The sequence below is a fragment of the Asparagus officinalis genome, chromosome 1, assembly GCF_001876935.1.
Source record: "Asparagus officinalis chromosome 1, Aspof.V1, whole genome shotgun sequence".
In the NCBI taxonomy this organism is placed as follows: domain Eukaryota; kingdom Viridiplantae; phylum Streptophyta; class Magnoliopsida; order Asparagales; family Asparagaceae; genus Asparagus; species Asparagus officinalis.
The window spans coordinates 105,585,630-105,609,496 of NC_033794.1; the positions used below are offsets into that span (position 1 = coordinate 105,585,630).

At 42.1% G+C, this 23,867-nt stretch overlaps 1 protein-coding gene and 1 pseudogene across 1 annotated transcript; both read left to right on the forward strand.

Annotated features, from left to right (window-relative positions):
- LOC109838735 (polygalacturonase-like) lies at positions 336-5,366 on the forward strand. The gene is made up of 8 exons (XM_020407159.1): positions 336-390; positions 757-779; positions 853-972; positions 4,283-4,408; positions 4,518-4,688; positions 4,790-4,810; positions 4,982-5,189; positions 5,269-5,366. Exons 1-8 carry the CDS (start codon positions 336-338, stop codon positions 5,364-5,366), a joined length of 822 nt encoding a protein of 273 aa, XP_020262748.1.
- Positions 6,794-8,890, forward strand: LOC109838742 (annotated as a pseudogene).

The following is a 23,867-nucleotide window of genomic DNA, read 5'->3' on the forward strand; positions in this document are numbered from 1 at the left end:
TTCCCTTAGCATTTAGCCCCAAAAAAGTATGAAAAGTATGGTCTAGTCCCAAAAGCCCATTTGTATATATGTACTGGGTGTATTTTGACCAATCTACCTAAAATGCCCATGTCTCTCACCCATGAACTCTTTCTCTTAACCCATGGAGCTGGTGATATGCCATCACAATTATTTGGCATCTAGTGGGTCTTCCTTTGCTATGTGCCCCTCCGTGAGCTCCACACCGCCCTCATCTCCTTTTGGGACCGCCCCCTCCACCTCGGCCTCCTCCCCAGCCTCCTCGCCGATCCCTAGCTCTCCACTCAAGGATTAGAATGAGAGAGAGGAGAAAGAAAATGGGCAATTGCGGCACGAGAGAGGACTCTGTTGTAGCTGCTGTTCATGCTCAAGGTTCTTCCCTTTCTCAAAAATTTTCCCATTTTTAGCCAATTTTCCTACAGATCTAGGTTTCTGGAGATGAGTTTCTCTTTTTTTCTCAATTTGATCCCTTCTGTAACTTTATTGGTAGCATTCGAGCCAACCATAGTGAAAAATTTCACTTTTTGTTGATAAAAATGTCATCTTTTTGACATTTTAATTGGTATGTTACATTCCCAATTTTAACTCTCCATTGTCTCATTGCTCGTCTGTTTTAAAGGTGGAAATTTGTGGTTTTTATGCAAAAAACTCAAGACATCCAGTGAGTTTAGTGTTCAATAGAAACAAAGTCAGTGGTGGCAAATTGATCATTTTGATTTCACTTCCAAAATTTTGCAGTTCAACAGCTCTACATGTTCCCTGTTAGTGTAAAGAGCACCCCTTCAGAGAATCCAGTGGGTTTAATTTTTTTTGCTTTGTTATTTTTTCACCCAGGGCAAAAAAAAATTCCTGGCTACGTCACTGGTCCTCCTCCACGAGCGGATCGGTCTGCTCTCCCTGCCCGTCTTCCTCCTCTCCGGCTTCATCTCCTACGCCTCTGGATCTCAGCCGCAGGTAGATAGTTATCAACAAGGTAAAATGTGGAGGGTTTTGGGGCTTTTTGTTGTATAAAGGCATGGTTTCAGTGATAAGATGATAGTTTTAAATGAAGATGGGGGTTGAGGAGGGGGTGGTTGAGGACGGGGAGGAGGAGATGGGGGTTGTAGGTGTTTGATGAAATGGCCAAGTAACTCGGTTTTTTCATTTGTTTTTTTTTCAGGAGTTGGATACGATATTACATTCTGCGCCGCCACCAGAACCAAAGTATCAGTTGCGAAGATCAAGCTCAGATTCTTTCTAAAGAATGCATGTATACTAAATTGCGTAGATTTGCATAGAGATTGGAGTGGTTTTTGTAAGATATTTGTATAAAAGAACATGTCTGAACTTGTGAGAACTTATGATATGTTAGCTATTTTATGTGGTTGTACTCGAAACTGAGTAGGAGAATGACTCATAATTGTGGGCTTGAATAATTTACATATGTTTAACTTTCTTCATAATATGTTAACTTTCTTCGTAACATGTTAACTTTCATAATAATATGTTAACTTTCTTTGTAACATGCTAACTTTCAGCTAAACATGTTAACTTTCATCATAATATGTTAACATTCACTATTACATGTTAACTTTTACCATAATAAGTTAACTTTCTTTATAACATGTTAACTTTCAGCTGAACATGTTAATTTTCATCATAATATGTTAACGTTCACCATAATAAAATTCTTACATTCCTACAGCCGATATTGCTTGAATACACGATATGATTAGACTTATAATCTTAGAACTACCGGCTTTCAAATTCTGTAGACTTTATAGTGAAGATGTTAACTTTCAGCTGAATATATTAAATTTAAACTAAAAATATTATCTTTAACCTGAACATGTTAACTTTCACGTGAGCATGTTAACTCTCATATGCAAAGTGTGTCAAGAGATGGAATCTAAATATTGCTACTAATTACTACTAACAGGAAGGGAAGAAATAGAACTAGACGTATAAACAACAGAATAATTTTGACTTTCAATCTAACATGTTGACTTTAACACTAACATATTAACTCTCATTTGATCATGTTAACTTTCACCTGAACATGTTAATTTTCTTATGAACATGTTAACTATCAGCTGTATATGTTAATTTTAATCTGCATATGTTAACTTTCTTACGAACATGTTATACTTCATCACTGCATGTTAACTATCAGCTGAATATGTTAACTTTCAGTATAATATGTTAATTTTCACTGTTACAGTCATCTTCTTTATAACATGATAACATACAACTGAATATGTTAACTTGTCAAATGTACATATTAAGTATTAGCTTTTCCTGTTGATATTCAAGTAAACATATAGCTTTTCATTTGAACCTGTTAAATATATGTTGTATCAAAACAAAACGTAAATATATGGTAGCAAAAATACCAGAAATACAATAAAAACAATAAAGGTCAAGCTTGTTGTAATGTTTGTCATCCACATCAATTGTTTACACAACTAAATTAATATACTCATCATCATCCTCCTTCATTCATTTCAGGTTCTTGGATTTCGCCTTTGCTGCGAGTTGATAATGCTCTTTGATTGTGGAAGTTGAACTCTTCTTCAATCTTACCATTAGCGTGCTCACTATTCTCAGTTGAATCAACTGTGTTTTTGTTCAGAAATTGGTTCTCAAGATTCAAACTGAACAGTGTGCTGGTTCTTCTTGCTTCTCTTGATTAGCATGTGAAAACTTCCCGAATAAAGTCAAAATTAGGATACCATCTGAAAACTTCATGCAGTATTATACAGATTATACACCATTAGCAAGAAATATGATACTAATAAAGTAAATAGAAACCACAATTTGATGGTAATAAAGTATGTGCAAAAAAGCAAATTCACGCGAAAACATGTTAACTTTCAAAAGAAAATTTTGGGTTTCAACTGTATACATTGACGTTCAGATTCTTTAGCTAACTTTTAAGTGAAGATCTTAACTTTTAATAAAACATATTAATTTTTGAATAAAAAGGTTAACTACAATTTGTACATCTTAACTTTTAGATGTATATGTTAACTACAATTTGAACACGTTAACTCTTAGTTGAACATGTTAACTTTCATTCTAAGATGTTGACTTTAGCATGAACATGTTAACTTACATTCTAAGATGTAAGAAAATGATAATATGCTACTATGAAAATGATAATATGCTGCTACAAAAATGCTATTGTGCACTCAAGCAATATTAGCTGTAAGAATGTACGAAGCTTTGTGTAATGAACTTGTTTAGTTGGGGTATATTGTTTGTATTTCCTACAAAATGTCTTGGTGCTCGCAGGGGACGGCTTCATATCTGAATTTTCACGTGAGTATGTTAACTCTCATCTGTATATGTTAACTTCCAAATGTATATGTTAACTTTCAGCATAATATGTTAACTTTTATCTGAACATGTTAACTTTCAAGTGTATATATTAATTTTCATGTGAACATGTTAACTGTCAGCTGTATATGTTAACTTTTAGCATAATATGTTAACTTTCACTGTTACATATTAGCTTTCTTTATAACATGATAACATGTAACTGAATATGTTAACTTGTCAAATGTACATGTTAAGTATTAGTTTTTCCTATTTAACATTCAAGTGAACATGTAGCTTTTCGTTTGAACCTGTTAAATATATGTTGTATCAAAACAAAACGTAAACATATGGTGACAAAAACACCAGAAATACAATTAGATCTATAAAGATCAAGCTTGTTGCATTGTTTGTCATCCACATCAACTGTTTACACAACGAAATTAATATACACAATACAGACATGCACATAAGTTTTGATTCAATCAATCAATTTTTAGAACAACTTCCATCCTTATCTAATGTCTTTGCTTGATGCTTCTATTCTCATCATTCTACAACTGTGTAGGAATGATAATCCTCTAGCAACATCAACAACAATATTCACTCGCGCATTCCAACTTATTGGTTGCGCTACAAAAGATGAAAATGGTTGTCAAAAATCTAATAAAAGCGGTACATATTATGAGCTTATGTATAGTTAACACAAAGAATGAAGCATCGCAGAATAGTAATATACTCTTAAATAAATGATTCTCTAAGCTTCCTCTCGGCATGAACTCATAGACAAGAAGTTTTTTTTATCGTTCTCAGAACAATATCCGATAAGTTTCACCCAGATAAAATACACAAGTTTGTTACCATTTCAATTTCTCGACCGCCACAACAATACCAGTTACTTATCAAATGAGGCAAAGTCCACAACAATACCAAGATAAATTTCTTATGCCTTCGAATATTTTTCCAGGCGTTTAACAAGGCGTGGTCAAAAGTATGTCCATCACCCTCTTCGGCTACTCTCATTGTACCTGCAAAGAAAAGATATCTCTTAAAGCCGACCACCTTTTCTGCTCCATGCAAATCAAAAGTCACAGTAAATGGTATGTTATATAGGAAAGGATACCCTTCATCATACTCAAAAAAGTTCATTCATGAAACTATGCTCTACTGATATTTTCCATATATATTGCCAATTTGTATAGATCAAGGGAATGATCAAGGCTCCCCCACATAGATCAGCATGGGATGAAACTAACAGGAGGCATTGGATCCTATTTGATGGAGTAAACAATCTTCAGGTTACCGGTGGAGGAATCATCAATGGTAATGGACAGATATGGTGGAAGAATTCCTGTAAAATTAATAAATATCTTGTAAGCCTTTTATTTTATTTTATTTCCCTTTTTATTAAAATACAATTACATTGTGCAGGTAAATGACTAAATGTCTTGTATTTTCCTTTTGTGAATTTTAGCCTTGCAAGAATGCTCCAACTGTAAGTCCAGGTAAATGACTAAATGTCTTGTATTTTCCTTTTGTGAATTTTAGCCTTGCAAGAATGCTCCAACTGTAAGTCCATCTACAAGTACTTTGTTATAGAGTTCAATTAAGTGGTATCCATTTGTCTTCAAAACTTATATTTTCCTGTTTCCTTTTGTTTAAATAGGCGATAACCTTTTACGGATCAAATAACTTGGTGGTTGAGAACCTGAAGGTGAAAAATAGCCAGCAGATCCATGAACAGTTTGAAAAATGTACGAATTTTAGAGCATCTTACCTCAGTATCACAGCACCGGAGAATAGCCCAAACACTGACGGAATTCATATTACAAGCACTCAAAACATAAATTTGGACCACTGTAACATTGGCACAGGTAAATATTTTGACAAAAAATGACCATGCCCCTAAATATGTTAATTTTCTAACTATTACTTGATATATTTGTAATGAAGGTGATGACTGCATATCAATCGTCGATGGTGCTCAAACTGTCAAAGCAACAAATATCAGTTGTGGTCCAGGCCATGGAATCAAGTACATGACACCCTAGAACTCTTCATAATTTGTGAATATGCATCTAATTATGTTAATTTTATAATTATTTACATAATGAATCAATATGAAGCATTGGAATGATCATATTTCAAAATAATGGAATGATCAGATTTTAAAATCTGACAATTACCCAAGAAGGAATGACCAGGTTTAGAAAAGGGGGAAATGGAGAATAAGAGAACAAGAGGGTTAAAAATTTTACAGCGGGCTCAATTCAGGCTATCGCTCGTGCTCGCCATCACTCGCTGCTCGCCGCAGCTCGACGTAGCTTGCCTCCGCTTGTTCATCGTCACACGTCGTCACCTCTCTCCATTCGCCGGCTCGCCACCGCTCGCCGCTCCCTGTTTCAAAGCCGCCCGTTGGGATTCTCCGCCCGTTGGGATTCTCCGCTCTCGCTTTCAGCCTGAGAAGAGAGAAGATAGAGAAGGCAATTTTGGATTTTCAAAATAAGTTGTTGTCTGTGCTGTCTGGGAAATGAAAAAGGGGCTGAAACTTCATTACTTTATGTATTGGCGGCTTTGGAACACAAAAAAAAAATACAGGGGGCTTAGTCACATCCCCTTTCTTTTTTGGGGGCCTAGAAACATTTTTCCCTTTTCTTTTTCCTCCCCCTTCTCGCACATGTGGTGGCAAACTTATTTCTATTTGTAATAAAGTGGCATTAGTTTTTGACTTGTCACATTAATTTCTTAAAACTAAAGAAAGGAAGGGGTGGGGGAGAACTGTCCAGTGTTATCTTATTAATTAATTGTGTATCTTTTTATCTTAGCAAAATTCAAGAACTTTCGGATCAATACATTTATCAAAGGATTACTGCTCTCTCGCACCCTTTCTTTATATTTAAATTATTGTTATTTTCTATAAATTTTTTTTAAAGTAATGAAAAGATCTATCATCTAACCTAATTAGATAAAGGGAGAATCCAAATTGAATTAAAACATTCCTCCACAGGGATTTGGATCCTCTCCACTACAAAAAAGTAGTGGAGAGACCACTGCTTTTAATCTCAATCGTTGATTATTTAGTAGGCGGTTATGATACAATCTAAATCTAACACTTACCATACCTCCGTGTATTGCACTCATTCCTAATTTGCACTAAAAGAAAAAATTACAATCATTAACTACATAATCAATGGCCGTGATTATGTAGTGGTCCCTCCACTGTTTTTTTTTGTAGTGGAGAGGATCCGAATCCCCTCCACAGCATTCCAAAGACAAAATCTTTGAATCCGCCTCTTCCTGACTCTCCCCTCCCCCTCGAAGCGTTCCAAAATTGAATTAACACTTTCCTTTCTCTTCTCATTGTCAACCATCTTGACCAATCCCTCTCCCTCTCTTTTATCCCCCCCTCTTTGAATTTCAACCTTGTTACAACCCCCCCCTTCAAATTAACTCCCCGCTTCGTTTATTACGACCGTCGGCCTGAGTATGAAAAGCCTGACACCCCTCCTCTCCCTGCTCTCAAACCATTGAAAATTGAAAATTGAAAAAAAGAAAAAAGAGAGAGAAAGAGAGACAATGGACGTCTTGTTCCTCATCTCAGTCCTGCTCTCCTCCCTCCTCCTCCTCCTCATCCTCCTCCAGCAGCTCTCCTACCTCCGCAAAAAGGGCCCACTCCCCGGGCCCAACTTGATCGTCCCCTTCCTTGGCTCCGTCGTCCCCATGATTCCTAAACCCAACCAAGTTCTGGCTGATCAGGCGACTCCGCCAAGCCCGCCGCCTCTCCGCCAACTTCCTCGTCCGGCAAATTCATCCTCTTCGTCCGCTCACCGACCTCTCCCACAAAGTCTTCGCCAACGTCCGCCCCGACGCCTTCCACCTCATCGCCACCCCTTCCGCCAAGAAGCTCTTCGGCGAGCACAACCTGATCTACATGTTTCGACCAGGCCATAAAGACCTCCGTCGAAGGATGTCGCGCCCAACTTCACGCCCAAGGCCGCCTCCACCTACCTCCGCGTCCAGCAGAACGTGATCGTCGCTCATTTGGGTCGCTGGGTCGAGATGTCGGCCCCGACGAGCCCATCAGCTCAGGACCGCTCTGTCGGGACATGAACCCCGAGACCTCGCAGCGATGCTCGTCCGCGGGCCGTACCTGAGTCCGTCGCGAGAGCCGGTTTAACCTTGACTACCAATCTGTCAATGTCGGCTTGATGGCCATCCCTTTCGATCTGCCTGGGTTCGCCTTTTCCGGAAACGCGAGGCCTACGGTGGACCGGTCATGATCGACGAGACTTTATCAGCCTGCGTGTCGAGAGCACAGGCGGAGAATGAGGCGGAAGAGAAGCCGAGCTGTTTAGTCGACTTCTGGATGCAGGAAACCCTGAGGGAGGTCGCGCCGCCCGCGGAGAGGCGGCGCTCCGCCGCCTCCGGAGCACCGGCGATCTCGAGATCGGAGGTCACCTCTTCGACTTCCTCTTCGCCGCCCAGGACGCCTCGACGTCGTCGCTTCTCTGGCGGTGACCTTACTCGATTCGCCACCCGACGTCTTGGATCGAGTGAGGAAAAGAGGTCGCCTGCGATCTGGTCACCGCGAGAGCGGACGTCCGATCACCGCCGCCAGCAGATACGGAGGATGAAGACACGGAGCAGGTCGCGCGGGAGGTGGTGAGCGTTCCGGCCGCGGCGGACGATGGTGCCTCACAATCGCCGCGGAGAACTTCCCGCTGACCGACTGGTACACGATTCCCAAGGGCACGATCGTCTTTCCGTCTGTCTTCGAATCGTCCTTCCAGGGGTTTAGCGAACCGGGGAGGTTCGATCCGGATCGGTTCGGCGAGGAGAAGCAGGAGGACCGGGTGTTCAGGAGGAACTTCTTGGCGTTCGGAGCCGGGCCCCACCAGTGTGTGGGCCAGAGGTACGCGATCAATCACCTCGTTCTGTTCATCGCCCTGTTCGTGTCGCTGGTGGATTTTAGGAGGCTGAGAACGGACGGATGTGATGATATTGTTTACGTGCCTACAATCACGCCGAAGGATGATTGCCACGTGTACATTAGTAGGCGTGTCGAGACCTTTCCCACGTTTTAATTAGGCGGTAATTTTTGGCCAATTCCTCTGAACTTTGGGGCGTTTCTCACGAACTTTCCTGAGCTTATTTTTATTTCACTAAACCCTCTGAACTCTGCGGTGTCCCACAGAACCCCCCACCAAATTTACCCGACGAGCCCCCAGTGGCGTTAAAGACGTCACCGATCATTAGTTTTATTGTACAGATTTTGATCCATTAACACTTTCCCGGAGTTCCCTAAAATTTATCAGTTTGGGGGTGTTTTCCAGAAGCCCCAAAGTCCAGGGTTTTAGTGAAATTAAAAAGTTTAGAGAAGCTTGGTGCCAATAGTCTCAAAGTTTTGCGGGTTTTTTCCGAAAATTACCACATTGTCGTTACTTGGTTTGTCGTTGGTGGATGGTGGGTGTATTGTTTTATTGCAAATTGAATTGGATTGTATAGTTGATTTGTTGTGATTATTTGGCTGATTGAGGGTCTCTTTTTTAAAATAAGGATACAAATGTTGAGCTGAGCAATGTATCAGAATCATTTAGCTGGCATTTGTTGATGTCCTTGCCTCCCTGGTGGTGAATCACATAGAGACAGATTGTGAATATTTTGTGATATTCAAATTCAATAGATAATTGCTGGATCATTTAAGGTATCTATACTTGTTTATACTAGCCTATGCTAGTCTATACTTGTATATAAAAAAAACTAAGTGGGGGTAATCTAAAATTTGAATGAGTGGTGGGACATATTCTTATTTATTATATTTAGATGGAAAAAGGTAATTTAACAAGAGGCATCTTTTATTTTTTATCCCTCTTTATCTTTCTTTAGGTTTTTAAAATATTCCATATGGCATACAACATTTTATCTTTCTTTTCTTTCTCTTTTTTAATTGTCTAGAATGTTCCATATCATAACCATATCATACTTCATGAACAATAATGGCTCATATAGTTAAATATCTATTATATATATTTGAGATTCTAAAAGGAATATAAATTAAAATTATAAGTTCCTTTTAGCAAAAAAGTGTATAGCAAAAAAAAAGCCAATAAATATATCTTTTTGGAAATTATAAGTTTTATGCATTGAGAATGTGCATTATATTTGTTAGACCCTAGAGGGAGGGTGCTTAGGGTCTTATGCTAATCTAATCCGATTTAATGCCAATTAAAACTTATTAACAAGTTATCCTAGTAAGTATGAAATACAACAATGTATATGAGCTAGGATAAGCAATATGAACAACAAGATATATCCTAACAAAGAGATATAGGCAATGTATGTGCAAGAATATATAAACTCAAGGGTAAACAATCTAAACTAGATAGTGGGCAATATAATCAACAAGTAATATACAAAGGCGATATAAGATATGAACATAAAAGTAAGTGCGCCAATGCAATCACAAACAACCAATATGATTACGGAGTTCGGTCCCCACGACCTACGTCTCCGCTCCTCACCTCGAGGAGATCTCCACTATCTCAACCGGGTTTTCTACGTTCACCCGAACAACGCTTACACCTCACAATACACTCACTATGCAATCACACCTCACACACTAAGTGTTGGTCCTAGCCCGTGTCCTCCTCCTCAAGTGTTCGGTTATAACCTCTCTCTAGGCACGTCAACCGACGCCACTCCTCTTGGATTTGACCCCGTCTCTCACCACACACTTCTCTCGGTGTACAAGTGTATTACAAGTGAATCATCATAATTAAGCACAATATAACAAATAATTGTTCTCTCTAACAAGGTGAGAACTCAATTAAGCTCACTCTCAATGTCACAAACTCACAACCCTAAATTATACTATGAATGTAAATACAATAAGCTCAATAGGTTGTGTGTGAACAAAGAGATAAAACAATATAAACTCAATATGAAATCTAGCTTATGAAATTAAGAACAAACTTATAAAATGCTAGAATTGAGTTTAAGGAAACTTCTCTATAGATGACAAGAGAGAGGGAGAAGAATGAATGCTCAAACACCAAGGATGATCTCCTCCACAAATCAAACTCTTGTAAATGCTTAAAAGCTTTTTAAACAAACACTAAACCCTTAAAAAAACTTGTAAACCTCTTAAAAACTTTTCTCTTATTAGGTTGAAAGAGAGCAGCAATAGGATATTTATACCCACTCTAAATCTCAGTCAAAACCCTTAGCAAAAGACAAAAACAGTCCCAGCAAACAGCTCAGAGAAATAGCCGTTGGAAGCCAACGGATCTATTGTCGGTCGACCGGAAATTTCGTCGGTCGACCGGAAATTTCGTCGGTCGACCGACGGAGAGCAAACACACGAAGAAACAGTTCTGGACTATCGTCGGTCGACCGGTGCGATCGACCGATGGAGCTTTCGGTCGACCGGACCGGTCGACCGACAGACTCTCTGTCGCCCAGTGATGAAAGATCAAATGATCGGTCGACCGGTGCGGTCGACCGAAATCTGACACATGAAAAACCTGTTTTGCTGATTTTAAAACACTGTTTAAAAATATCAAACAAATTCCAAAAAATGTGAAACTTTGGGGAATGATTGTAGACATGATAATAAACATGCTACAATGACTGATTTTGAAAAAGGACTTCCCAAATGAAAAATATCATCATTTTGCAAAATAGTCCAAAACACGAAAATGTAAACATGTGAATTTTGACATTTTGGCTAAACCAACTTTTGAAACTTTACAAAATGATTTTATAGACTTGAAGAAAGATATAAACTATTGTTATGAAGTCTATAAACAATGAATGTAGTATTTTATCAAAATACACATATAATGCACTAAAACATGATTTCATTTAACTAACTAAAATTGATATTGATGAAATCATATATATGCATATGAGTATGAAACAAAAAATATGTTTTCTAATTATATTCAATTGTTTCATAGTAAAACTTAAAAACTATCAAACCAAAACATATATGTATATATATAACTATATATATACAAAAACCAAAACGTGTATGTGTGTATATGATTGAGCTTAAAGTACTAACACACATAATATAAATTCCTAAACTAAATTACCCAAGCAATGATCTTGATCTTCAATAAGCTTGACTTGGTAATCTCGCGGATGAAGCTTGACTTGGAATAGCAAGGCTTCACCGACATTCCGCCAACCTCCTTTGGATATGATCGTTGAAGCTCTATTCCATCCATCCTCCAACTACGTTGTTTGTCTACAATACATAGGAATGTACAAACACTAGACAAACAACATTAGTGGTAAATTGTTTGTTAAACATCATCAAAACAAGAAGGCCAACAATCTCCCCCTTTTTGATGATGACAAACAATTTACAAAAAAATATATATGCATGAAAGAAAATGAATATATAAATTATAATTCACATGCATATAAACAAGGAAAATGTATACTCACAATATTTCTCCCCATTTGACAACATTAAAAAGGGGACAAAAGAATTAAGAGAGCAAAAGCTCCCCCTATCAATAAGCATAGGTGAGTATAAAAAGAATATATATATATATATAGGGATTGCTCCCTCTATCAAAAAGCCATATAGAATATATGCAATGAAGATCATGGCAAACATATGTGAGCAAGCATAGATGGAAAATATGCTAAACACAACTCACATACATAAAGACAATGAGAACACATATGAATATATCAATGTGAAAGAAGTGTCTCATTAGCACAAAAAATATAGAAACCATATAAAAGAATAGATTTATGAAATCAAAGAAGAGGAACATGAGAGTCATGCAAAAAAGTTTTCAAATGAAAACAAATCAACCAAAAGAATTCATAAATCAAAATTTATATCCAAAACCGATGTTTGATCAATGAAATGAATTTTCTTTGTGGGATTTGATCAAACCACATATGGAATACATTATAAGGCACGAATAGATGATCCATAAGCACAAACATATAAATATCATCATATAAGTGAAATATAATGAATTCAAAGCAACAAATCAAAACAAAATCTTTAACAAAAGAATTTCAAGAGAGGCAACAATATATCAAGCTCTAAAGCTGGTTCTAACCCATATAATCATTCTAGCATCTGGTAAACATGATTTAGGAATAAACACCCAATAAACCCGGAGGGTTAATAAATGCAAACCTCTCATTAAAGCAAAACCAATGATCATGAAAACAAAAGAATTTAGCCAATAAAAGAAATTGTTTTCATAAAAGTTTAAAATGAATTTTTCAAAACCAAGAAAGAGAAAAAAAATAAAAACACTAAAATTCTTGGTTTAAAAATTATTTTGGCACCCAAGCATTCTTGGTGCCGGATTGTTTAGGGACATGACCCCTATCAATAAAGCTCAAAGCCCTAGGGTTATGAACCCTCTTGGGCACATATGATGCACGAACACGGTCAAAACAAAAATTGTGTAAATGACCTTTCCGATTGCAATTAGTGCAATGAAAGAGGCCCATTTGATTTTGTTGACCATAAACATGTGCACAAGAAACATTTGAAACATTTGCAAACATGGATGATCTTTTAAAATTATTTTGCAAATGTGAAACTCTCTTTAAATCAAAACAAAATTTGGCCAAATGACCAAATCGACCACAAAAAGCACATTTAAACACATGAGCATGCTTATGATGAACATGATGAGTATGTGCATGTGTATGTGAAAAATGTGATGATGAAGCTTGATGAGATGCACAAGAATTATTAATATGAGCCTTAGAGGGTTTTTGTGCATTATAGCAAAATCTAGCAAGATGGCCTGTTTGTAGGAAAAATTGCAAAGAAGAGAATAAAGAAAATTGACTTGGATTCCTTTGATCTCGATTACAACTTGATTACAAAAGAGGAGAGAACGAATTTGATTCTCTCCTTTGTTTAAAACTGGGTTCTTCTCGGTAGCGATGGAATGCCTCCTTCGATTGCTCGCGTCGAATTTGCTCTCCGTTGACGATCCGACTGTCTCTCTCTCGTGGGAACAATGAACTTCTGTCTTCAACGAGTTTAAGAACTCTGAACGAGTTAGAACTCTATGAATAGAGTTGTTAGAACCGAAAATTCGGTTAATGATCAAGCTGTTATTCTGTTGTTGAAGAATCCTCTCAGATTTGATCTTCTGAGTTTTATTCAAAAATCCTATCTCCAAGGATTTTGTTGCTGCAGCTAACCCTTCGTGCGGTTGAGATCCTTCTGAATTTCCAAACACGTGCGGTTCAGATATGAAAAATCCAACCAGCTAGCCCTTATCTGTTTGAGAACTGAAAAATTTCCAACCTGAGCGGTTTAGATCTTCAGAATCCAACCTGTGCGGTTCAGATGCCAAAAATCCAACCCCCGCTCTGTTGGGTTCGTTGAGCTTTTATAGGGGGATAGGAGGTTGTAACTGACCCCTATATCCGCTCCTACGTGGGCGAAAATCCCTCAGATCGTAGGATAAACGGTTTTGGAACCGTTCGACTCATGTTTGAACGAGTCAAACGCCCAATCTGGCGTTTAGCACCCAACTTCGCCTCTTAGAATTGAGACGCGAGGTTGGGTGTTAGCTGAACACCATTGAACGCGAGGGTCACTCGCGTTTAGCTTGTTGCCTGCTTGGAAACGCGGGGGTCAACGTTGATTGAACCCCTATGAACGCGAGGGTCGCCCGCGTTTGGATTGTGCTTTGCCGCTTTCGATTGTCGACCCGAAAGCTATTTGATTGTAGCTTTCATTGTGAGAGCTTGACGGGAATCAACATCCATAGTGTTTTGAAGATGAATATTTGCCCCTAGCTCTCTACCAAGCAACTCACCAACTTTCGATTGTCGGTGCGAAAGCTATTTGATTGTAGCTTTCGTTGTAGGAACTTGATGGGAATCAACATCCATAGTGTCTTTAGATGGATATTTGTCCACAGCTCTCTACCAAGCAACTCACCAACTAAGTCCAACCTTTCATTTCTAAAATCATTACACTGCTCATCAGCATCTCCAATAATTACTAATATAATATTAGTCGTGCTGGTGTCGCAGCCATCAAGATCAATCATCTCAAAAATGAGGTCGTGTTTATGGCGATTGTGGAGTTGCGGATGCAGTGATTAGAAAGTCGTCTGATTGTGACTTCCCTTGTCGGAGCTTGATAGGGGTCAGCTATTCATTGTGATTTTTAGACAGCCTACAGAACCCCCTCCAAAGTTTTCGAAAGTTCGCGGTTGACTGGGACGAATTTTCGGAATACTTTGGATCCCAAAATTTAGTGGATTGATTGCTCCCTCCGTCTGATCGAGCCAGATGATTTCACCGTTGTTGGTTGTAATCTATCTGTACTCCTCCAATCGCCTTGGTAGCCAAGAAATTGCTGTCATGGTGGTCTCAACACAGAGATGACTTCTGCATTTGAGAATTAGAATGCGTGGGTGAGCCTCGAGTTGGAGAAGTTGAACGCGTAGGTGAACATCACGTTTGGAAGCTCAAACAACTCGAACGCGAGGGTCGAGTTTGGGCGGGCTGATGGCCTCGAATCCCGTCCGTTACGATTTGACAGCTCATAGCTGTCTATAAATAGACCGCTAGAGGTCAAATCAAGAGTCATTCGACTCTTCTTGAAACTTTAACGAAAAAATTTCGTTCTCATCTCTCAAATCAAGAGTCATTCGACTCTTCTTGAAACTTTAACGAAAAAATTTCGTTCTCATCTCCGGCGACAACTGCTCATCTCCTCCGACGAGATCTCATGGCCCCCAAGAAGCCCGTCACTCCTAAATCCGATGCCGCTGCGGCTCGAGGATCTGCATCGTCAGCACCGGCCGGCGGCGCCGCTGCTCATGCGAATGTGCCGCCTCAGCTCCCTTTGATTGGTGGTGAGTACGACCTCCGTGGTCATTAAACTTGCTTCGGCAAGTTCTGATCTTGAAATTAACGAGGAAACTCGTTCCCATAACGCGGGGCTGGACCCCGTCGTTTAATCTTCTTGACGAGGGGTTTAACCTCCGCGTCTCAGATTCGCGTGGTTCGACCTTCGCGTCTGAGCTTGTTTGACGCGAGGTTCGACCTTCGCGTCTGAGCTTGTTTGACGCGAGGTTCAACCTTCGCGTCTGAGCTTTGATTTCGAGTTGTCTAACTCTTTTCCTCTTTTTGCAGTGCGTCATACCAACGAACCCCTTCTTTTTCGCCACCATTTCGGGCATGAAGGTGGTGCGGACATGAACATGGCCTTCAGCTCGCGCCAAGAACTCCCAGTTTTACGCGGGGCTGGACCCTGTCGTTTAATCTTCTTGACGAGGGGTTTAACCTCCGCGTCTTAGATTTTTGACGCGAGGGTCGACCCACGCGTCTGAACTTTTCTGACGCGAGGCTCGACCTTCGCGTCTGAGATTGTCTGACGCGGGGTTCGACCTTCGCGTCTGAGATTGTTTGACGCGGGGTTCGACCTTCGCGTCTGAACTTGTTTGACGCGGGGTTCGACCTTCGCGTCTGAACTTGTTTGACGCGGGGTTCGACCTTCGCGTCTGAACTTGTTTGACGCGGGGTTCGACCTTCGCGTCTGAACTTTGATTTTGAGTTGTCTAACTCTTTTCTTCTTTTTGCAGTGCGCCATACCAGCGAGCCTCTTCTTTTTCGCCACCACTTTGGACATGAAGGTGGTGCAGACATGAACATAACTTTCAGCTCGCGTTTAGAACTCCCGGTTTTCCGGATGAGGGAGAAGAGTCGCATGGAACTGATCACCCAAGCTTCTTCCGACACTCTTAGGATATTGGTTTCGGACGCTCGACTTGAAAGCCCAAGCCGTAAGCCCATAACCAAACCTGGATATCTCTTCGGGGACTTTGTTGACTTCAACGCAAGCACTGCTTATGATGGGGGCTATAAGTGGCTGCGGAGAGTTGAGGAACGCAACCTTTTCTTGCCCAACATGGAGAGGATGTTCCCCCTATCTTATTTCCAATGCGCTTCCGTCCCGAGGCGTATGGATTGGCCCCTGGTTAAGGATCAAGATGGGGTTGCTCTAGGAGCTCTGACTTTCTATGGGGTTCGCCCCGTTGGTTATAATCGGCAGGTGACAGCTTTACGGCCGAGTTTATTTGCTAAGGAGTATCCCCTTGGCGAAGCACCCAGTCCGGCAAAGACCTTCGTTAAGAGATTCCTGGAAAAGAAGGGAGAGTTCCCTGCGCAAGGATTTAGAACTCCTGGCTGGGTTCATTCTCCAGCGGCTGGATGGTGGGCCCAGATGACCAAGTTTGTTCTGAAAGAGTTGGAAACTCCTCTTGCCCAAGCTGGATTGCTAGTTCCTGTGCGGGCTACTGAGTTTGGGATTATCCAGAGCCACTTTCATTTCTTCTCCATACTGGAGAAGTATAATCCTGATAGTTGCACTTTCTTCACCCCTGTGGGGGAGCTAGGCTTCGCCCTTCACGAGATGCACGAAGTCTCGGGTCTTATTCTCGGGGATTTGCCGTATGAAGAGTTCGTTCCGGGCTCGGCGGAACTCCAGATTTTAAAGAAGACCAGTCCGGAAATTTATGCCACTCTCTGGGAAGTCATGTGTCACTTCCACATTTGCATGCAGCTGACGGGGGTCCGTGGAGGCGGTATTAAGCAAGTGTCTTGGGCGGAATATTTATTCCATAACTTGACCACTAAGGGAGCTTCAGTGACCCGCTTGCCTGCCAGTACTTTGGAGGAGGTTCAGGCTCGTATTGACGACGCTACCTCCCATTACACCAACGAGGCCAAGGAGGACGTTTTCCCGGCTCACACAGAGTTTGAGAGCTTTCATTATCAAGCTCTGATTCCAATTTTCGACGCGGCGTTGCTGGCTGGATTCTTGATGTTATGGCTCAAGCGTTGCGTTGTTCCTACCAGGCCGGTCGATGCCCTTGCTATTAAGGTGGTCTACCCAGCTGTTCTCTTGGCACATGGGAGACCTGTGAACCTCCTCAGCGCCATGGTGGGTTGCTTACAGTATGGACTACAGGAGTTGGCCTCTGACTTTGTTGGTGTTACAGAGGTGGAGTCTGAGGGTCACAAGACTTTCAAAACTCCCAATCCCAGGGTACCAATGCCATATGCCTATTTGATGGCTTGGTACGTGCTTCACTGTCCTCCTTTGATGAGTGCAGCCTCTCACCCGGAAGACTCATTCATCCCATTTGTGCAGCGACTAGAATCTACGAAATGGGTGGGGGGTTACATGGTTAGAATTCGCCAAATCCTTGCGCGAGACACCAACTTCCATATCTACCGCTGTTTTCCTGATTTTGAGGGCGGCATCTATGGAGCAGAATATCAGGATACTGCAGGTCCCAATGGATTCACTCAGCTGAGCGGGGGTATTTTCCATTGGCTTCTTTCTATCAGGCCAGGCTACCTGATCTTCCGACAAGGCGCCAAATGCTTCATCGAGCCTTACCAACCCTATAGGTTCGCTCGCCAATTTGGGTATGATCAGTTGTATGTCGGGAACCCTCGTCCTCAACTTTCAGTCATAGGCAATTTGTATGAAGGGGCCAGGGCTTGGTATTATTCTGTAGCAGGTTGTACTAAAGCCGTCTTCAAGCTTCCTCACAAAACTGCTAACTCCTATACCTCCATCAGCTTCTGTAATTGGTATTACGCCGCTTCTCAGACTCCCAACTACAACTTGAATACATCTTGCCTGAAAGACATTAGGCATATGTATAATTTAAGGAAGGGGTCCAAGACATCCTGTTTGAAAGGGATCGAAGAGTTTCTGTCCATTGAGAATCAATCTATTGGACAGGAAGAAGAACAGACAGCTGAGCCTGTTCCAGAGGGAGAGCAACGAGTTGTTGATCCTCCCGTGACAAGAGCGGCGGGGAAAAGAAAACTCTCTGCAGATGAGGCCGGCAAATATGATAAGCAAATTCGTCGGAAACTTCTGGTTGATTCTCCCCCCAAAGGCCAACAGAAGTTGAAGTTTATGGCTGACGCCATCAAAGCAGCTGAAGATGACGAACCGCAGGAATCATCTGTGGCTGGCCTGCCACATAGAGCGGGACTTCGTTCTCATGGCCCAGCTCTATCGGGCAAGGTTTCTTCTTATCATCCTCCCGAGGACGAAGAAGATGAATTAATGGTTGCAGATGCAGAATCTGCCCCGGTGATGGATCTTCCTAGGTCTCCTGCATTGGAACCAGGGGGTCTTGCAGATAATCCACCTCCTTCTCCTTCAGCATTAATGTCACAAGCTGATGATTTAATGCCTAGTCCTACAACGGGACTTATGAAAAGACCAGCCGCTGGTGCAAGTCTTCCGGAGTCTTCAGCTGTTCAGGATGATGAGGAGCGAGTTAATTATGACGACTCCCCAGCTGGTGATGCAGCTGACGGAAATAGAGGCGATGAGGATGCTGATGTTGGCAACATGTCAGGTGACGGTGAAGATGACGATGAGCATGATTCCATCGATGACGTCACCACTTTTGATGATGATGCTCCCAAGGTCCCATCCGATAAAGTATCTGGTTATACTCCTTTTTATCTCACCGGTAAGCTTGGTTCGTTTCGACTTCTTCCGCATGTGTTTTCTACGTTCCGACCCTTTTTTCGTGCAGGTTCACCTTCTCCAGGGACTACTGCTGCTGCTGCTTCCGAGCCAGAACCTGCTCAGGTGTCGGCTCCTTTAGAAGAGCAACATTTACCTGGTTCTCCTACGGCGACTGTTCCGCCTGTAGCGTTGCCTGAAACCACTGCCGCTACTCCTCCTCCGGAACAACAGCTCGTGCAGGTATCAGCGGCAAACCTTACAAGACTCTTCCGTAGTAGCTACTTCACCGAAAGCGGTGATGAAGATCTCGCTCACCCCAACGGAGGCTGGGCCAAGCTCATCTCAGGCGAAGGCATTGATGGCTTTGACCTCAAGTCCTTCGCAATTGAACATTTCAATTGCCTCTGCGGCTTCAGCACCTGGATCGCTTGCTAGTCATCATCTTAACGCATCAATCTCAGCTGCTGAAGGGGTATCTTTGGGTGCAGTTTTCAGTCTCGCTAATGCACCTAAATTCCTTCAAATCTCTTTGGTGTATCTAAACATTCTTGCGAAGACGGTAGTTGAGTCCCTGATGAATGGCCAAGGAACTTTGAACTCCTTTCGACCTCTGCTGGAAGCAGGCTTAAACGGGGTCAGGAGTGTGGGCGAAACTCAATGGTTCGAACGCTGCTCAGAGATTATCCTTCGTTTGGAGGAGAAATTACAACGCCTCGAGACCATGGGCCATAGTGACCTTCAGACGCAAATTATGTCCACTTTGGCTAGTCTTCAGGTCGCTGAAGTGATACACCGGGAAACACTAGAACGGAACTTAGCTAAAAAAGAGCGTCAGATCGCAGAGCTTCGTGAGCGTAACATTCGGAAGCGAGAAGAACTAGAACGCTCAACTGCTTCCATGAATTCGCTTCGGGACAGACTAGTTGAAGCTGAAGCCGAAGTCCTGCGATTGAAAGCTGAACTCTCCCGCGAAGAAGGCGTTGTCAACATCCTTAGTACCCAGAATACAACTGGTACTTTAGAGTATCATGCACAAGCTCAAGCCCTAGAAGACGCCAGGAAGGAAGTGGCGGCCATCATCATACCAAGTGAGGACGAACTCCAAGCAAAGGCTGAAGCTATGGTGCGAGCTAACCACGAGGCGGAACTAGCTGAACTCAAGGCTCAACTTATCTCTTTTGATTTGATGCGTGAGTGAGTTTGGCTTCTGTAATGTTCTTTTGACAAGAACAAAGTTTTTTTTTGTATCACTTTCTTTTAGTTCTTAAATAGAAAGTGATATTGGTCTCTCATTATTTCTTGCATTTATCATGTTTTGATTTTAAATACAAATCACGAGAAATGCCTGAGATGTATTCCTGACTTAGAATAGATCTCCACAATGGTTCTGATGCAGAGAACAAACTGTTGAGGACGAATATTCCCATAAGGGGGTTATCGTTTAAGACAACTCTAGAAAGTTTCAAACTGTTGAGGACGAATATTCCCATAATGGGGTTGACTAATAGAATTCTTCCTGTGTTATTTCTGTTTTGATCACTGAAAGAAATCTGGGTGTGCCAGAGGTATAGTTTTAACTTGGCAGGGGGATCATTACGATCTGGGCAATTTTGAGGACTTATCGTTCTATTGATGAGAATCGATAAGTTAATTTTTGTCAGAGGTGTAATTTTAACGTGACAGGAGAAATATTGCGATCAGGGCAATTTTGAGGACTTATCGTTCTATTGACGAGAATCGATAAGTTGATTTTTGTCAGAGGTGTAATTTTAACGTGACAGGAGAAATATTGCGATCAGGGCAATTTTGAGGACTTATCGTTCTATTGACGAGAATCGATAAGTTGATTTTGTCAGAGGTGTAATTTTAACGTGACAGGAGAAATATTGCGATCAGGGCAATTTTTAGGACTTATCGTTCTATTGACGAGAATCGATAAGTTGATTTTATCAGAGGTATGATTTTAACGTGACATTTGTGGGGAGAGATTATTATAGCGTCTCACTGGGGAGAACTGCTAATTGTTTTATCATCAGAGCGATGCTTTGTGATACAAAGTTTTGGGGGAATTTGTTACCCCATTGAAAACAAGTTATTTATTGCTCTGTTGAGGAGAGCTAATAAATTGACAATGAGATGGAGACTTATCATTCTATTAATGAGAATTGATAAGTGGATTTTGGGGTGTAATATCAACCCAATGAGAATTTAGATTCTGCTGATGAGATACAGAGGTTTTGATTAACACTCCGTTAAGCGGGCTTACAAGTACGTGTTCTTCATTTAGAAGAATTGCAATGCTGAGGTGACCTTCGCGTTTGATGTTTGAAACGCGAGGTTCGGGCCTTCGTGACGCTAGCCTAAGCTTTGCACTTGGGAAATTTGAACGCGGATGTGAGCTTCGCGTTTTGAAAGATGGTTGGGATTCATTCCTAGAATCCTGTGCCATCTTAACAGCTTGGCGGCTGTTATAAATAGACCTGAATGGTCAACTTTCAACACTTTCGGCTATTTCCAAGAACGAGAATTCTCGTTTGATTTCGGCGAAACCTCTGACGAACTTCGTCTCCCTCTTTTAAGGGATCTTCCTCTGATCACCTGCATCAATGGCGCCTCGGAGAAGGGATTCAAACTCCAAGAAAGTCGCTAAGGCGACTTCCGACATGTCGTCGGCTGAGAACGCCGGCGGTGTTCTTGCCTATGCGGGGACCTTGCTGTCGACATCGCCGCCGCCGGGGCCTCCCTGTCGTGGTGAGTGCCGACTGAAATAACTTGCCTTGGCAAGTTCTCTGAAAACCCTAGATGGATTCTTGATAACGAGGAAGATGACTCGTTTCAACTCAATGAAAACGCGGGGTTGCCCAAACGTGCCGCTTTCACAAGAGCACCATTTCGGATATATTGGTGGACCTGACCCGAATGAATTATTCAGTCTTCAGAACAGGATTCCATTGTGTACTTTTCCTGATTCGGAAAGAGCGAAAATGATTAAATTCCCTCAATGCTCTACTCTCAAGATTTTGATAACTGACTTAGACTTGGAGACCCCTTTTGGTCATGCCCAGTTTCCTAAACCAGCATTCATATTTGGGGATCGCATACCAGTCGATGACCATCTCACATACGTGGAAGATTCAAAGCTGCTGCGGAGAGCTGATAATCGCTTCTTATTCCTCCCAAACATGAAGAGGATGTACCCGCTCTCCTATTTCTTGAATGTGAGTTGCCGTCGGGGTTTGACCTTCGACATTGTCAAAGAGAAGGAGAATGTGTCACTTGGATTTGGTCGGCGAGCTCGTACACAAATCGGAGGACAACTTAAGGGGTTAAGACCTGGTTTGTTTGAGAAGAAGGAGCTGGTTCCGGAAATGCCACGCCCAGCGAACATTTTTATCCGCCAATTCCTTGCAACTCAGGGTGGATTCTCTACCCAGATGTTCAGGTCCCCTGGATGGGTCTGTTCTGGCGAAGGAGGTTGGTGGACCTGCATGGTTGACTTTGTTCTTGAGGAGCTTAAGGACTCTCTCGCTCAATCGGGTCTTACAGTTCCTGTGTTAGCTACACTACGGGGAGTCATGCGGAGTCTTCACAATTTCTTCCCTATGTTGGAGAAATATAACCCTGAATGCAGAGTCTTCACAATTTCTTCCCTATGTTGGAGAAATATAACCCTGACAGCTGCACATTCTTCACACCTGCAGGAGAGTTAGGTTTTGCTCTCCATGAGATGCAGGCAGTGTCGGGGCTGACGCTTGGAAAAACGCTCTACGAGGAGTTTATTCCCACCACCGAGGAGCTTTCCTTACTGAAGGTGGCGCACCCGAAAATCTACGCTACTTTCTGGGAATTGATGTGCCACTTCCACATATGCGCCCAAGTCTTTGGGATGCGTGGAGGGGGCATTATGCATACCACCTGGGCAGACTACCTCTTTCAAAACTTAAATCGGAAAGATGTGGCCGTATCCCGTGTCGCAGTTGTCTCACTTAAGGACGCCAAGGCTCGGATTAAGGCTCCTGGTGCTACTTATAAGACAGAGCATGCCGAGGATGATTTTGAAGCTGGTGTCGAATTTGAAAGTTTCCACTACCAAGCCACAGTTCCTATTTCTAACACGGCTCTACTTGCAGGCTTCTTCATGATTTGGTTAAAGCGGTGTGTGGTACCGTCAAGACCAATAGAATCAATATTAGCTGAGGTTGTGTACCCAGCTATTTTGCTAGCGCATGGGAGACCTGTGAGTCTCCTTACTGCTATGGTTGGCTGTATCCAGAACGGCCTGAGGGTATTGACTTCAGAACTTCTCAGTGCTTCGGGAGTCAAAGCTACTAAGAAGAAAGCTGGGAAGGCTCCTCAACCACGTGTACCAATGCCATATACATATTTAGTGGCCTGGTTCGTGTTGCATTGCCCTTCCTTGATGACGGGAGTGGAGCTGATGTGGAGGATGCCCGCTTCATGGACTTGCTTTTTGAAGACTCTTCTTCTTTGGAAGAGGGTACATTCAGCTGGCTTCTTATGATCAGGTTGGGCTACCTGGTCTATCGCTCGTGGGAGAAGTGCGTAATCGAGCCTTACATGCCTTCTCGGTTCGCCAGACAGTTTGGATACGACCAACTCTATGTTGGCAATCCTAACCCGGCGTTAGCTCAGATTGGGAATTTGTACGAAGGAGCTCGCGCATGGTACTTCTTCTCCGCCGGGGGAACCCATGCGCAATTCACTTTACCCCATTCCCCACCCGGCTGCTCTACTGTTATGGATTTCCGCCAGTGGTTTGTTGAAGCTTCTCGGATTCCGGAATATGATGTTTATACTTCATGTATAAACGAGATTCGGGAATTGTACCGTTCACGGAGTGGTTCTGCGAGTACTCGTCTGCCAGGGATGGAAGAGTACCTATCTTGTGAACAGGAAGCGATCGGAGCCGTTGAAGCTCCTAAGGACTTGTCTACCATAGAACCTTCTGAAGAAGAGGTTCCTATGGGGATCGAAGAGGGAAAACCAATTGCCGATTCTCCCGAAGATA